At 42.6% G+C, this 17,334-nt stretch overlaps 1 protein-coding gene across 1 annotated transcript in view; it reads left to right on the top strand.

The window, feature by feature from the left end:
* DDX60 (DExD/H-box helicase 60) overlaps nucleotides 1-17,334 on the top strand; it is a 55,501-nt gene that overhangs the window by 32,755 nt on the left and 5,412 nt on the right. Inside the window, 10 exon segments of the mRNA XM_052645225.1 lie at nucleotides 5,992-6,064; nucleotides 9,095-9,136; nucleotides 9,139-9,186; nucleotides 9,189-9,209; nucleotides 9,792-9,992; nucleotides 10,847-10,951; nucleotides 11,092-11,236; nucleotides 12,659-12,781; nucleotides 13,176-13,396; nucleotides 16,454-16,574. Of these exon segments, the coding sequence (XP_052501185.1) occupies nucleotides 5,992-6,064; nucleotides 9,095-9,136; nucleotides 9,139-9,186; nucleotides 9,189-9,209; nucleotides 9,792-9,992; nucleotides 10,847-10,951; nucleotides 11,092-11,236; nucleotides 12,659-12,781; nucleotides 13,176-13,396; nucleotides 16,454-16,574 (1,100 nt within the window).

Genomic DNA, 17,334 nt, shown 5'->3' with positions numbered 1-17,334 from the left:
CGGGCTGAGTATCTGCTGGAAACACCTCTGAGATCCTGCTCGGCTGAATGGCACTGAAACATGTAAATTATCATATGTGAAACGAATCCCTAGTCCAGGTTCGATACATGTTACAGGGTGCTCAGGGCTGCTGCACTGGGATGACCCAGAGGGATGGGATGGGGAGGGAGGTGGGAGAGGGGTTCAGGATGGGGAACACATGTACACCCGTGATGGATTCAAGTCAATGTATGGCAAAACCAATACAATATTGTAAAGTAAAATAAATAAATATATAAATTTAAATTAAAAAAATAAAAACCATTGAGCACCTAAAAAATAAATAAATAAAATAAAATAAAGGGAAGGAGGGGAGTCATCTCAGTGAATCACTGAGATGAGGGGCGTCAGTCGCCATCCCCTCCAGGCTTGAGGATGCCTCAGAATCTTCCTCTGGATGTTCTCTTGTTCACGTAGTTTGGTCACACAGTTTACACGATTACTGAAGGGGAAGCTCGAGAAGAGGTCTGGTCACCTATTAATTACTGATTCTCATTTCTTCTTCTCTGATCTCTGTAGAGAACCGAACAGCCAGGCAACATATTGTGTGTCCAGACTTGAAAGGAATGCTTGGGCAGAGATGAGTAGAGCCTGGGGCTCCTGGTTAAAAGTCAGAGACAATGTCACTCTGCTAAGTGACAAGGAGAGGACCTCATGCCGAGGAGGGCTTCCTGCAGAGAGCTGCGCACACAGTCTCAGCGCCCTGCTGGCCGGGCCACAGCTGTTCATACCTGTTTTGCAGTGAACGGTAGTTACTTCCTTGAAAGTGGAAACAGCTTTTAGAGCTCCTTTGTTTCTCATGTTCTAGAGCAAGGTAGGATTTCCTGCTGACACTTCTGTGTGTCTTCCTTCCACCGGCTATGTATCCTTCCTTCCACCTTCCTTCCATCGTCTCCTTGGTTGTGACAGCAGCTGTTGGCCTTTTCAGGCTCTAGTTTTCTAATAGCTTTTCTTCAGGCCTCTAGGAGTTATGGTTTCAAGCTGGATTCAGTTCAGTTCATTTGCTGGATGGCATCACCGACACAATGGACATGGTTTGGGTGAACTCCGGGAGTTGGTGATGGACAGGGAGGCCTGGCATCCTGCGGTTCATGGGGTCGCAAAGAGTCAGACATGACTGAGCGACTGAACTGAACTGAAGTTAGCTTAATTATTATATGGTGTGCCTGATATTTTCATTTCATCATTTTAAAATGAGATTTAAATTAAAATGAGATGAGAGGTGATCATTATCACCCACAAGTGTTCTTGCTGCAAGAGACTCTGCTGACTGATGCAGACAGCTCTGGGGTGCTGTGGACATCCTGTTATCAAGAATTCTCATGTATTTTCAATCTAGACACAATATTCACTTAATGGAAATATCAGCTTTATGCATTTTTACTGATTTGATAAAGAAGCAAACTATTCATAACGACCCAAATTCTGAAAAAAAGAAGGAAAATTTGAAGAAGAAACCTGTCTAAAGCAATAAAGACTCAGAGGAGAAATTATGAACAGTGGAGTATTTCTAGTTGAATTGTGGTGTTAAGCCCTTAATCAATGAATGTTTCAGCAATTTTTATAATTCCAGCTTTCATTTATGACAATGTGGCTTCTTTCCCTCTTTATGACACATCCAGTTAATTGTACTGCACTTCTGGGGGACATTCAGGAGAGGATCATTGAATATTTTAATAAGTATACAATATTTTACAGTAATTTTCTTCATTGTAATCACTTTTTTTCTTCCTTTTCTTCAGAAGTGCAAATTATAAATTTGTTTTTTTTAGAAATGGCAAGTATACAAATTTGCTTAAAATGGAATTTGTGAATGTTGATACCCACTTATAAAGGATAGCCACTAAAATATCAAAACCTAGTCAGGCCAAGTTATCTAACATCTTAGACTCATTTTAGAATAACTTTCAAGAAATATGATTTTAGTTTTTCTGTGCCTTTATTGTCTTCAGTTCAGTTCAGGTCAGTGGCTCACTCGTGTCTACTCTTTGCGACTCCATGATTCGCAGCACACCAGGCCTCGCTGTGCATCACTCCTGGAGTATACCCAAACTCATGTCCATTGAGTTGGTGATGCCATCCAGCCATCTCATCCTCTGTTGTCCTCTTCTCCTCCTGCCTTCAATCTTTGCCAGCATCAGGTCTTTTCAAATGATTCAGCTCTTCTCATGAGGTGGCCAAAGTCCTGGAGTTTTAGCTTCAGCATCAGTCTTTCCAATGAACACCCAGGGCTGATCTCCTTTATGATGGACTGGTTGGATCTCCTTGCAGTCCAAGGGACTCTCAAGAGTCTTCTCCAACACCACAATTCAAAAGCATCAGTTCTTCAGCACTCAGCTTTCTTCACAGTCCAACTCTCACATCCATACATGACTACTGGAAAAACCATAGCCTTGACTAAACGGACCTTTGTTTGCAAAGTAATGTATCTGTTTTTTAACATGCTATCTAGGTTTGTCATAACTTTCCTTCTAAGGAGTAAGTGTCTTTTAATTTCATGGCTGCAATCACCATCTGCAGTGATTTTCGAGCCCCCAAAAATAAAGTCTGACACTGTTTCCACTGTTTCCCCATCTATTTCCCATGAAGTGATGGGACCAGATGCCATGGTCTTCGTTTTCTGAATGTTGAGCTTTAAGCCAACTTTTTCACTCTTCTCTTTTACTTTCATCAAGAGGCTTTTTAGCGCCTCTTCACTTTCTGCCATAAGGGTGGTGTCATCTGCATATCTGAGGTTATTGATATTTCTCCTGGCGATCTTGATTCTAGCTTGTGCTTCTTCCAGCCCAGCGTTTCTCATGATGTACTCTGCATATAAGTGAAATAAGCGGGGTGACAATATATAGTTTTGATGTACTCCTTTTCCTATTTGGAACCAGTCTGTCATTCCATGTCCAGTTCTAACTGTTGCTTCCCGATCTGCATATAAGTATCTCAAGAGGCAGGTCAGGTGGTCTGGTATTCCCATCTCTTGAAGAATTTTCCACAGTTTATTGTGATCCACACAGTCAAAGGCTTTGGCATAGTCAATAAACCAGAAATAGATGTTTTCCTGGAACTCTCTTGCTTTTTCCATGATCCAGTGGATGTCGGCCAATTGATCTCTGGTTCCTCTGCCATTTCTAAAACCAGCTTGAACATCTGGAAGTTCACGGTTCACATATTGCTGAAGCCTGCCTTGGAGAATTTTGAGCATTACTTTACTAGCATGTGAGATGAGTGCAATTATGCAGTAGTTTGAGCATTCTTTGGCATTGCCTTTCTTTGGGATTGGAATGAAAACTGACCTTTTGCAGTCCTGTGGCCACTGCTGAGTTTTCCAAATTTGCTGGCATACTGAGTGCAGCACTTTCACAGCATCATCTTTCAGGATTTGAAATAGCTCAACTGGAATTCCATCACCTCCACTAGCTTTTTTCATAGTGATGCTTTCTAAGGTCCACTTGACTTCACATTCCAGGATGTCTGACTCTAGGCGAGTGATCACACCATTGTGATTATCTGAGTCATGAAGATCTGTTTTGTACAGTTCTTCTATGTATTCTTGCCACCTCTTCTTAATATCTTCTGCTTCTGTTAGGTCTAGACTATTTCTGTCCTTTATCGAGCCCATCTTTGCATGAAATGTTCCCTTGGTATCTCTAATTTTCTTGAAGAGATCTCTAGTCTTTCCCATTCTGTTCTTTTCCTCTATTTCTTTGCATTGATCACTGAGGAAGGCTCTTTTATCTCTTCTTGCTATTCTTTGGAACTCTGCATTCAGATGCTTGTATCTTTCCTTTTCTCCTTTGCTTTTCACTTCTCTTCTTTTCACAGCTATTTGTAAGGCTTCCTCAGACAGCCATTTTGCTTTTTTGCATTTCTTTTCCATGGGGGTGGTCTTGATCCCTGTCTCCTGTACAGTGTCACTAACCTCATTCCATAGTTCATCAGGCACTCTGTCTATCAGATCTAGTCCCTTAAATCTATTTCTCACTTCCACTGTATAATCATGAGGAATTTGATTTAGGTCATACCTGAATGGTCTAGTGGTTTTCCCCACTTTCTTCAATTTAAGTCTGCATTTGGCAATAAGGAGTTCATGATCTAAGCCGCAGTCAGCTCCCGGTCTTGTTTTTGCTGACTGTATAGAGCTTCTTCATCTTTGGCTGCAAAGAATATAATCAATCTGGTTTCGGTGTTGGTGTCCATGTGTAGAGCCTTCTCTTGTGTTGTTGGAAGAGGGTGTTTGCTATGATTAGTGCGTTCTTTTGGCAAAACTCTATTAGCCTTTGCCCTGCTTCATTCCGCATTCCAAGGCCAAATGTGCCTGTTACGCCAGGTGTTTCTTGACTCCCTACTTTTGCATTCCAGTCCCCTATAATGAAAAGGACATCTTTTTTGGGTGTTAGTTCTAAATGGTCTTGTAGGTCTTCATAGAACCATTCAACTTCAGCTTCTTATTGTCTTAATGTAAAGTATACAGATGTGTAGAGTCATGCCTTTTTTTTTTTTCATTCTAATGTATAAAGCAACCTGGAAAATAAACTTCATTATAATAGTTGCATGTTTCCCACCTGCACTCAGGATTCTTTCCTAGTATTTGTCCTTATCTACTCTTGAGAGAAGTAATAACCAGAATGCAATATGTTAGTCTTTTCTGATACTGCCAGGTATATTTCTGAGATGAGGTGATCATGGAGGATAGGTTTGGGTCTGAAAAGGCTGCACGTGATCCCTCAGCCTGCATGCTGCCCGGGGCTGACTCAGGCCTCTCTAATGGCTGTACAGGCTGTCACCTGTGTCTCCTGGTGACTTACTGGTGGAAACAGACCCCAGCTCATCTCAAAGCTGATCTTGGCACCTCTAGAATATCTGCACAGTGTATGTTAGAATGAGAGTCTAGCAGATACAATCTTCTATACTTCAACTGTGAAGCATTTGAATTTGTATGCAGTTTTTAGGAAAATTGAATTTTTCTGTCAAATTTGATGTCAAAAACTGGAGATAGAAAATAAATAAAGCTTTAGTTAGCCTGAGGGATGGGATAGTTTAGAAGGTTTTGCTAATTCCTGTTAAATCCATATGAATACTTACACTTAAAATATATTTAAATGGCAAGCTGATAAATCTGGGTAATTAAAGCCTGATAAATGTGCTCTAATAAGACAAGTACATTTTAGGTTTGAGTTACGTGGCATTCTTTTCACCTGGCATTGACAGGCATAACCTCAAACTCAAAAAAACAAAAAGAAAGAAACTTAAAAAAAATACAAGCAATATATTTACTGATATTTCTGATATTTTATATTCAGTTTTTAAAATTCGAATTCCAGGGCAAGATTGGAGAGAGTGATTTTGTGGGAGGCTGAAATAAGTGAAATGAAGAAAAGCCTTGGGAAGCATTACGAAGTTCCTCCAGACAGCATTTACACTGAGCACTCAGTTGTGGACAGTCAGGTAGGAGGAAAGGATGGGACTACATTTGGGGTGTGTGTGTTAATTGTGTGGCTGGGGCTGCTCCAGGGACACAACCGTAGCCTAAGCAGCTTAAACAATAGGAATTTACTTTCTGAGAGTTCTGGAGCGTGGAAGTCAGGGATCAGGGTGTTGGTGTGGTCTGCTCCTTCCGAGTCCGTGAGGGCCTGTGTCCTTGGTTTGTAGATGGCATTTCTAGTCCACCACCTGCGGGTTCTGCCCCAAACACAACTGCTCCTTGTAAGAGGACTCTCTAGTGCTACACTCTCCTAATCTACTCGAGAGAAATAAAAACCAGAATGCAATGTTCGTCTTCTCTGATGCTTTCAGGTGTATTTCTGAGCACTGTTTTAATCATTGTTAAGTAACAGAGTGAAACCTTTAATTTGATATTTCTGACTCTTTGGTGTTTCAGACTTTAATGAAGATCTTATGTAGACTGTGGGAGACGAGAAGAGGCTAGAAGCTGTGTGGTCTGTTACGGCGGGGCAGCAGGTACCATCACAGGTTGATGGAGATTAGGCAGGGACAAATGGTGGAGACACTCTTCAGGCTGAAGCACATCAAGGTTGGTGAACTTTGAGGATAACTTTCCTAAAATCACTGTCTTCATCCCTTTGGACTGAATGTCCGCTGATAGCTTATAGGGAAATGTGCCCTGACATCACCTCTCTCTCCCCCAGGTCCTTCCACTTACCAGGATGCTCTGCCAACACTCAGCATTTTTATTTTGTTTTCTTAATACATTTTTACATAGTTCATATACAAAATATGTGCAATTTGGGATCCTGTCTGCTTTACCTTTGAGCTTCTCAGGCGGCTCAGCAGTAAAGAATCTGCCCGCCAATGCAACAGGCTTGGGTTTGATCCCTGGGTCGGGAAGATCCCCTGGAGAAGGAAATGGCAACGCACTCCAGTATTCTTGTGTGGGAAATCTCATGGATAGAGGAGCCTTGTGGGCTGCAAAGAGTCGGACACATCTGAGCAACTGAGCACGCAAATGTAATCAAGTAAATTATTAATGAACATTACATAATCAACATCTTTTAAGTGCATCATAACACACACACATATATATACTCTACTTAGGCATTTTCTTGACATTTTCTGGTTTATACATTTATATCAGCATTTCTCATTATTGAAATGACTGTTTCAGAGGGAAAAAGTATTATTAAGGCTATAGAATTATATTGCTATTTTTCCCTCCAGGATGGGTCTATTTGTTGTGACTGATGTTGAGTATTTTGGTTAAAAAGTAGAGCTGTGAGTGTAGTTCAGAGAGTTTCCTATTTGCCACCCACCACACCCCCCAGCTCCCCACATTACTCACATCTTACATCATTGTGGTGCCTTTGTTACAGCTTTCATTTTCCTACAGTGTGGTCAAAATTGCATAAAAGAATGACTCTAGAAAATGCTTAGTGTGGGTAGATTAAAATTATTAATATCTGAATAAAAGTTTTAAAAGAGCACACACACACAAAAGAGAGGCTTCGTGTTCAAGATGGCAGAGCAGAAGGATGTGCGCTTATTTCCTCCTGCGAGAGCACCAGAATTGCAGCCAGCTGTTGAACAGCCATCAGCGGGAGGACGCTGGAACCCACAAATGAAAAAGAGGGAAAATGTGTCCCAATAGTGTATGTATCAGAAGTGGGAGTTGTTGGAGGTAATGCCCAAAGGAAGGGTAAAATTACTGATCAGTTTTAGAATTTTACTACTATTGATTGTGTACATTTGTCAGAGCCCACTGAAAGAACAGAATTTGAGAGTGCAACTTCCAAACCCAAGAGGAAAAACAGCTGGCAGCAGAAACAGCTGAATCAATGAAAAGTAATCAGCAAAGCAGACAAAGTGGTTCAAAACACTGGACAAATAAAAGGCACAGTATTAACTGGTAGGTATATCATCAAATAGGACAATTATGTTAAATATATTGGATGTGTATAACTCTAATTAACAGGACAATATTTTGAACTTGGTTACCAAAATACCCAAGCAGGTATTGATTATACGGTACGCATTAAAACATAAGCGGAAAAGAATTGAAAGGGAAAAGTGCAATAATAACCAAAAGAAAGCTGATACAGTAATAACCAAAATAAGCTGATGCTTATATGAAATAAAATATACTTTAAGGTAAAATCATTACTTCAGGGATGGATGGTACCACCATTAGGAAGGTATAGTAATTTAGTGTTTTTACATGATATCACAAGGTCAAGATGTATAAAGAAGAAACCATAATGGGAACAGGAAAATACAGAGTTGATCAAGAAAACCCTACACAGGCAGACAGAGGCGGTGCAGGTCAGCTAGTGCTTCGAGGAAAATGTATCGCCACAGTGACGGGAAGAGAGAGACAAGAGAGGGCGTGAACAACCTTTGTTAAGTCCGGAGCAAGGTAGGCATATGGCAGAGTCCAACTGGTGGCTTCAGTTTCTTCTAAAAAATGTGAGTCAAAATAGTATTTTCAAATAGAGGTAGGAAAGCAAAAGCCTCAGGAAATATCCTTTTCCCTATATCTTATCTCTTCTGATGCCATCACATCTTACCTGGAATCATCTAAAAACCTCCTTCAGATTATTCAGCTTCCACTCACCCACTTCCTAAGAGTAGTTCAGAGCAGCCAAAGCAAGAGTGGAAACATGCATAAACTCGTCTACTCTGCTTCTCTTACAGTCTAAGCTCCTCAGAGTAGTGCTCTTCATGCTCGATGCGACCTGACCCCTGCCGTGCCTCGGATTTTATCTCCTACTCTTTGCTTGCCTCGGGAATCTTACTTCTTCATTTTTGCTTTGGCTGTGCGGGGTCTCTGTTGCTGCTCGGGCTTCTGCCCAGCTGCAGCATGCGGGCTTCTCCTGTTGTGAGCACGGGCTCTAGGCTGTGTGGGCGCAGTAGCTGTGGCACCCAGGCTTACTTGCTCCGCAGCATGTGGGATCTTCCTGGATCAGGGAGCAAACCTGTGTCTCCTGCATTCGCAGGTGGATTCATTACCAATGAGCCACCAGGCAAGCCCTAGAAATCTTTTTCTTTTTTAAATTTTTATTTTTACTTTCTTTTACTTTACAATACTGTATTGGTTTTGCCATACATTGACATGAATCCACCACGGGTGTACATGCGTTCCCAAACATGAACCCCCCTCCCACCTCCCTCCCCATAACATCTCTCTGGGTCATCACCGTGCACCAGCCCCAAGCATGCTGTATCCTGCGTCGGACATAGACCTAGAAATCTTTTAATGTAAAATCAATACTCCTTTTATAACCTATTGCTTTTATTTGTGCAAAAATTGAATGCTTACCGAGTGGCTTTGGTTTCATATCTTTTTGTAAACTAAAAGTGATAGATAATTGTAATATTAAGGAAAAACATTGAAAAGAAAGGAAATCCCTGTAAGACATAACTATTTCAAATGAAAACGTAAAGTTTGCAGTTTTGATTACATTGGCTACTCTCTGGACTTTTGTATAACAAAAGTGATTTCAGAGAGTCTAATTCAGTCAATATTCAATGCCTTCCTATACAGCTGTGTTTTCTATGTTAAATTTATTTTTCTATTTGTTTTTTGTTTTGTTTTATCCTCATTTCACAGATGGTAACAGCTACGTCAACTCTTGCTTTGGGAGTTAATATGCCATGCCATGTAAATCTGTTGTTTTTACGGAAGATTCTTTTTTTTTTTTTGGCGTGCCTTAAACTTCCGACAGGTACTGATGCCTTTTGTTATGTTTGTATACATGAGATTCTGCAACACCGATTCAGTGAGCCGAGATACACCATGCTTATTCTGAGACATTTGGGGACTATAAAATACTGAAAATAGATTCTAGATATATGACATCTGATGCATATGACTATTTTGAAACATGTTTTCCAGTCATTGATTAAATAGATTCATTTTCTTAAGAATATTCTTGTTTTGGTAAATATTATTGAACTGAACAAAAATGATATGAAGGGTCATAAATGTTCTCAGTTAAGACTAGTTTCAGGAAATATATGGAAATAAGACAGAAATTTCTCCTGCTTAAAAGCGATGACCTGTAACACAGATGTTACTGAAGAAGTAAACACATTTTAATAGTGATTTTGTGAAATCAGACAATACTTTGAAGTTTGCTAAAATTAATAATGCCAAGACAGGATGCTTTCAGGATTTTTGAAAGTCTAACATTCCATATAGTCTAGGTAAGTGTGATGTTGATGGAGACAGGATTCGATCTAGGTGGGGGTGACCGTTGATGGAGACAGGAATGAGGCTGCTGACGAGCTGTGTATGCTCTCTCTAGACGTCCGGCCCCGCAGCCAGACATGGGGAGGACCTCACAGGAAGCGTGTTCTTCGGCAACATCCCATTACCCAAGACAGAACGGCCTCTGAGATCAAATGTGCCTGAACTGAATGACCAGTTTCCTCTAAGCCTTTCCGTGGTCCTCAGACGCATGCCGTTAGGTGCCAAGGCAGATGACAAGGAAGATGCCAGTGCCAAGGTATTAACACACGTTTCAGAGGATCTGACTCAACTCAGTAAACAGAACCGTTCCCCTCTATTGTGTGATATTGCCTGAGCTCCCTAGGCTGCAGGGAATAAAATGACAGTGTGCCTCAAGTAAACCCACAGTGACGTTTGATTCTACTCCACAGAACCCTGGTGCTGCTGTTGCTGAGTTGCTTCGGTCGTGTCCGACTCTGTGCGATCCCACAGACGGCAGCCCACCAGGATCCCCCTGTCCCCGGGATTCTCCAGGCAAGAACATGGGAGTGCCACAGAACCCTTATTCCTCACAAAAGCAATCTTACAACCTCCATGCTTCCAAACATATGGAAAATTTAGCCCTCGACTTTACTGCTGTAATTACTCCTGGGATCTACATATATTAGACAAGAGACATTATTTTTTCTGTAAATATATATTGTCTGAAATATTTTAAAAGTCAAATTTCAAAGAAGTAGTTAATGGTTTAAAAATGTACATGATATTGAAATGTTTATAATTCTTGGTTCTATACTTTTATACCTTATTAGATACATGTAATACAAAAAGTATGTAATATTTGTAATAAATATAGTTTAATAATATATTTAATAAATGTAATTTTAATAATAATTTATTATAATAAGTATGGTACATTTTAATAAATTTAAGAGCAATATGGAATGCCTAATTTAAAGTGTAGAAATTCATCATACCTTATACATGGTATAAGGCCACCATGTATGGGCCACCATGTGGGCCACCATGTTTTATAATAATAGCGTCTAATGGTCCCATGGGCGTTGCATCTGAAGACAGTACGGAGTCCGCCCTGTGTCTGACTTCGTGTTTTGATCTGCATCTGTGTAGGCACTGTCAGTTCTCCAGCGTTCGCTGATGTCCTTCAAGCAACCAAATATCAAGTGCATGTTGAAATTTTATTTTATATATTCTTTACAATTCTTGGTCACAGAGGTAAGATTTATACTATTTTTACCAAATCTAAGTGTTAGTTTTTGCCTCTACTGTACCGAAATTTGCTTTGTTAATGATTTGTTTGTTGGATATTTCTGAGGTCTAGAGACAGAGGTTAGCTTGTTGGAACTGGTTTCCAGGGATTCCTGGATCAAGAGTGTGTTCCCATTGGATATTCTGGGCTTGTCTCCCATTTACACTACCACGAACCCTCCAAGTTTGTTTTAGTGAGCTTGCTGGTGAAAGGTTTATTTTACAAGCTGTGTGTTCCAACCGACATCAAAGGTGACCAGAGGTGCCTTTCCCACACTCCTACTCATTAAACTGTGCTTGTGTATGCACACCCCCCATACAGCATAAGCACACCATCATACCACACACACACAGCATACACACGTACAACCCACATGCTTTCATGCACACCACATCGACACCACACGCCACACAAATATACAGTCATCAGTCAGTTCAGTCACTCAGTTGTGTCCGACTCTTTGTGACCCCATAAGCACACCGTCACACCACACACACACAGCATACACACGTACAACCCACATGCTCTCATGCACACCACATCGACACCACACGCCACACAAATATACAGTCATCAGTCAGTTCAGTCACTCAGTCATGTCCGACTCTTTGTGACCCCATGAATGGCAGCACGCCAGGCCTCCCTGTCCATCACCAGCTCCCGGAATCCACCCAAACCCATGTCCATAGCGTCGGTGATGCATCCAACCATCTCATCCTCTGTCATCCCCTTCTCCACCTGCCCTCAATCCTTCCTAGTATCAGGGTCTTTTCTGGTGAGTCAGCTCTTGGCATCAGGTGGCCAAAGTATTGGAGCTTCAGCTTCAACATCAGTCCTTCCAATGAACATTCAGGGTTGATTTCCTTTAGGACTGAGTGGTTGGATCTCCTTGCAGTCCAAGGGACTCCCAAGAGTCTTCTCCAACACCACAGTTCAAAAACATCAGTTCTTCTGTGCTCAGCCTTCTTTATGGTCCAACACTCACATCCATACCTGACTACCGGAAAAATCTTAGCTTTATACAGACCTTTGTCAGCAAAGTGATGTCTCTGTTTTTTAATACACTGTCTAAGTTTGTCATCGCTTTTCTTCCAAGTAGCAAGCATCTTTTAATTTCATGGTTGCAATCACCATCCCCAGTGGTTTTGGAGCCCAAGAAAATAAAATATGTCACTGTTTCCATTGTTTCCCCATCTATTTGCCATGAAGTGATAGGACTGGATGCCATGATCTTAGTTTTTTGAATGTTGAGTTTTAGGTCAACTTTTTCACTGTCCTCTTTCACCCTCATCAAGAGGCTCTTTAGTTCCTCCTCTCTTTCTGCCATTAAGGTGGTGTCATCTCCATGTCTGAGGTTGTTGATATTTCTCCTGGAAGTCTTGATTCCAGCTTGTCTTTCATCCAACCTGACCTTTTCATGGTGTACTCTGCATAGAAGTACAGATTATACTACATGGGTGACAATAAACAGCCTTGTTGTATTACAAAGTAATATAATCTATTTCTAATTAATTTTATTTATTTAAAATTCACCAAACATCTGAAAAGTGACTTCAAATCCTTCTTACCTTGAAATTTTAAGTTTAGGTATTAAGAACTGATCCAACATATTTCTAAAATGATGATTTTTTTTCTTTAAAGTTTTGAAAAATTACAGTCTTTGTTTTAAACAGGCCCAAAGACATTTTCTGAAGACATAGTGGAGACTCTGGTGGTGGTGTTAGCAAATCTTTTTGGGCAACGATATTTTCTTCAGTGTGTGAAAAACTTTGAAAAGAGATTTTTTTCATTCAGTGGTAAGAAAAAAATATACCACAACCTTGTGATTTTATCAGAACTCTTCCCATTGTAACCTGCGGTGAAATTGTGTTCATATAATGACAAGAGCTTTGCTGTTGCTCACTAGAATTGCTTGTTCATCCTGCCTCAGCCAGGTCTGGGCATTTGCCAGAACTTCTCAGACAAGGCTAAGCTTGAGCTCCTATTTAAATATGGCAAACTTTATTCCTGACAGAGATTCTTAGCAAGCTATAATAGAGGAGTTTTTTGTTACATTGAAATAAATTTCAAACAACATCACATTCAAAATGGAGAAATCATAGATAGCCACAGGGACATTTATATCTGAAACGAGAAGATGTGAACGTTCAGTTTAGCGTTCATTTGAAAATGTCATTATGGAAATTTTAGTGACTGCCAAATGGCACGAAATAAAACTAGGGTGGATGCCTTGGGTAGGTGAGCAGAGCGAGCAGGGAGCAGGGGCCAACCGATATGAAACCGGACCCCGTGCTGCCGAGCCTGAGCACGCGGGTGGCGTAAGCGCTTTCTTCATCCGCCAACCTTTGCTGGGAGGATTGAATGGATGGATGTGTGCAGTGGCTGAGAACAGTGCTTGGCACATGGGAACAGTAAGTGTTCTATCTCATTTCACAATTATTGTTATTTAGGGACAAAATGGCTCCTGAAAAAGGCAGAAGACTTGGCAGAAAAATAATTACAATTCATAGCAGGTTAGTATGTCTTCAGATGCAAAATAGATCTAATGAAAGGGACAGCTTTCCCATACACTAAAGTGATAAAGGAAATGAAGTATAAAATAATTGAGTAGAAAATGCAAATTAACAAGACACCACAGTTCTCTTGTAAGTCTGGCAAAGATTACAACGAACAGTTGTGTTGATAGGATTGTACATAGGTAGATCCGTTACAAGTGTTAATATAGTATTTAATTCTTGAAATTTACAGTAGTGACACAATCGAAATACAAACACAGTGATGTAAACTGCATTAGCTTCCTCAGGCTGCTGTCAGAGGCGAGGTGGGTTAGACACTGAGGGCTGCCTTCTCTCCGCTGGAGGTGAGTCCAGGCAGGACTGGTCGCTCTGCAGATGGCGAGGCAGGGCCTGCTGTCTGCCTCCCTCCGCCTTCCTCGGCTTGTGGACACATCACCATCATCTCTGCCCCCATGTGCCTGAATACGTGTCCACATTTTCCCCTTTATAGGGGCGCTAGCCACTAGGTTAGAAGCCCACTCTACCTCGTCTTAGCTAACTGGGTGTGCAGTGACCCTCTTTCTTTTCTTTCCCCCTTTAAAATTTTAATTTATTTTTGGCTGAGCTGAGTCTTTGCCGCTGCTCAGGCTTTCTCTAGTTGCAGAGAGCGGGGGCTACTCTTTGTTGCGAAGCATGGGCTCTGGGGCACGTGGGCACAGGAGGCGGGGCGCCGGGGCTCAGCTGCTCTGCAGCAGGATTGAACCCATGTCCCCTGCACCCGCAGTTGGACTCCCGACCGCCAGACCACCGGGGACATTCTGACCCTCTGTCTGTTTTTTTAATTGGTTAGTTAATTGGTTTCTGGCGGTGCTGAGTCTCCCTTGCCGTGTGGGCTTGCCTCTGGTTGTGGCGAGTGGGGAACTGCTCTCTAGTTGTGCTGAGCAGGCTTCTCATGGCAGCGGCCTGAGTTGTTGTGGCTCCCAGGGTCCAGGGTGTGTACACTCAGGAGTTGGGTGCACAGGCTTAGTTGCTCCTTGGCATGTGGGATCTTCCTGAACAGGGATGAAACCCATGTTCCCTACATTAGCAGGCAGATCTTTGCCCCTGACCCCATTTCTTAATAAGGTTGCATTTGTAGGTACTGGGGCTTAGGATTTCAGGACAGGATTTATTGAGGGACACGATTAAATCTAATGTAGAATAATTATTCACCATTGAAAATTGAATGCCACTCACATGTCAACAAGAAGGAAATGGTTAGGTGAATTCTCAGTTCAGTTCAGTCACTCAGTCCTGTCCAACTCTTTGCGACCCCATGGACTGTAGCACACTAAGCTTCCCTGTCCATCACCAACTCCCAGAGCTTGCTCAAACTCATGTCCATTGAGTCAGTGATGCTATCCAACCATCTCATCCTCTGTTGTCCCCTTTTCCTCCCGCCTTCAGTCTTTCCCAGCATCAGGGTCTTTTCCAATGAGTTAGTTCTTCACATCAGGTGGCCAAAGTATTGGAGTTCCAGCTTCAGCATCAGTCCTTCCAATGAATATTCAGGACTGATTTCCTTTAGGATGGACTGGTTGGATCTCCTTGCAGTCCAAAGGACTCTCAAGAGTCTTCTCCAACACCACAGTTCAAAAGCATCCATTCTTCAGCGCTCAGCTTTCTTTATAGTCCAACTCTCACAGCCATACAATTTAGTCCATAATATCCCTTTTTCTCTTGATGCTGTTTGTCTTTTGGTCAATACTGATGTCCTCACTAGTTAAGCTTTCAAATCTGAATAACTTTGGAAATAGTTAAAAAAGGACCATTGGCACTACGGGGCTCATCAGTATGTGTGAACTTCCTTGAGTACACTATGAGGGCAACAAGGAAGTCCAGGCATTGTGAGTGCCTTTGAGGAAAGGAGAGAGTAAATGAAAAAAGTAACAAAATATAAGGAAAGTGCACCCATCTGTGCCAAATGAAGTAAAGGCTTAGGAAGTAGAGAATACACTCTGTGCCCAGGACAAAGAGGAGGAGGAGAGGAGAGGGACGAAGAGGAGGAGGATCAGAGAGGGACGAGGAGGAGGTGGATCTGAGAGGGACGAGGAGGAGGAGGATCTGAGAGGGGACTAAGAGGGAAGTCAGAAGGGGCAGTGTCCTTCCCTCCCTTCTGGAAGAACCAGGGAGGGAAGAGGAGCGGTTAGCTCCGCCTAGGTTCATTTTTATTTCTGGATAGACTATTCTAGTGGAATGTGGGAGGCTTAGGAGTGACAAAGAGGAAAGGGTGGGTTCTTGCAGTCATCGAATATGAAATTAGCCAGCAGTGAGGCACTTCTCAGGAAAGAATGTCATTGTTTCCAGGAAACCGCCTGCGTTTCGGATGCTGGCTCAGTATACTTACCTGTCTTCTGACTTTCTCTGGGGCGATGTCTATGGGCAGGCTAATGCCCCCTCCCTGCAGAGCAGTGGGGTCCTGGTCCTGGGGCCCCCTGAGCTGGTGATGTGGTCAAGGGACGTTCTCTGCCCTGCTGATCTCAGAGAACACGTCTGGGGCGAGGGAAGGGGGTAGGGGGAGGGCAGAGTGCAGACCGGGGGAGACGGCGTGAGACACTGCTGTGCTCCTCCTCCGCTCACACTAGCGTCTCCGGCCTGGGTGGGGGAGCTCAGTCAGAGCTGGTGGGGCACAGGGAGGAGGGTGAGGCCGCCATTCCCTGCCCTGCTGGGTTCTGAAGAGAAAACCTAGCCCTACTGGGCAGTGAGGCCAATTTTAACACTGTTACAAGAAATCGTGCAGTTTTTGTAGCTCTGAAGCATCTTTTAAAACAACTTTTTATTTGAAATACAGTGATTTAAAATGGTGTGTCGGTGCCTTAAAAGCAATTAACCAATGATGAAATGCATTTTAAAGGACTGGTTGGTGGTCTTGGGGTTTGGCCTGAGACTGTCAGATCACCGGACTCTGTTGCTTTGTCAACGGTGTTCATCCAGTTTCCGGGTGGGGACGCAGCAGCCCCGTGGGACCAGTTGATGAGGACAGATAACAGCGCCCATGACACAGACCAGAGCGGCTGTGGTGCGGGAAGAAGGCCTTCCCAGTGCCGGCCCAGCAGTACCATCCTTAGCTGTTCATCTTAAACATTTTCCTCTTGAAAACCCTTAATCAGTAGCCTGGTAATAATGGAAAAAACTGAGGCTTCCCAGTAGTGTTAGTGGTAAAGAACCTGCCTGCCGATGCGGGAGATGCGAGAGTGTTGGGCCCGATCCCTGGGTTGCGAGGATCCCCTGGAGAAGAAAATGGCAACCCATTCCTGTATTCTTGCCTGGAGAATCCCATGGAGAGAGGAGCCTGGTGGGCTATAGTCCATGGGTCACAAAAGAGTTGGACGTGACTGAAGCGACTCAGCATGCATGCACCAAGGGAATAACAAGTCTGTTTAGCTTTAAATAATATTGTGTTTAACCAGAGAACAGTGTTCAGTCCCTTCCCTCTTTGATTTCCTGCTTCATTTCTTCTGGACTTTTTGGGTAAAGAATGTGTGGACTCTGTGGGTCTGCCACCTGATGCCTGGGACAGAGCAGGACTGCAGTCTCCCTGCTTGCCTGCCCAACACAAGCGATCAAGACCTGCTTGACATCAGTGTGGTAAAAGATGTGTGTGGACATATGGCTGAGCTTCCTTTCATCATGTGTACTTGCTTAAGAGAAACAATTTCACCCTGATTATAGTAGTAGCTGTGTTCAGTAGACCTTAAGAGTATATACTTGAGTGTAAATCTTGGGGCTTCCCAGGCGGTGCTAGTGGTAAAGAATCCACTTGCCAATGAAGGAGGCATGAGATGCAGGCTCAACCCCTGGGTCAGGAAGGTCCC

This window comes from Budorcas taxicolor, chromosome 8 (genome assembly GCF_023091745.1).
Source record: "Budorcas taxicolor isolate Tak-1 chromosome 8, Takin1.1, whole genome shotgun sequence".
Lineage (NCBI taxonomy): Eukaryota > Metazoa > Chordata > Mammalia > Artiodactyla > Bovidae > Budorcas > Budorcas taxicolor.
Note: the sequence above shows the minus strand (reverse complement) of the source record. Positions and strands in the feature narration are given on the sequence as shown.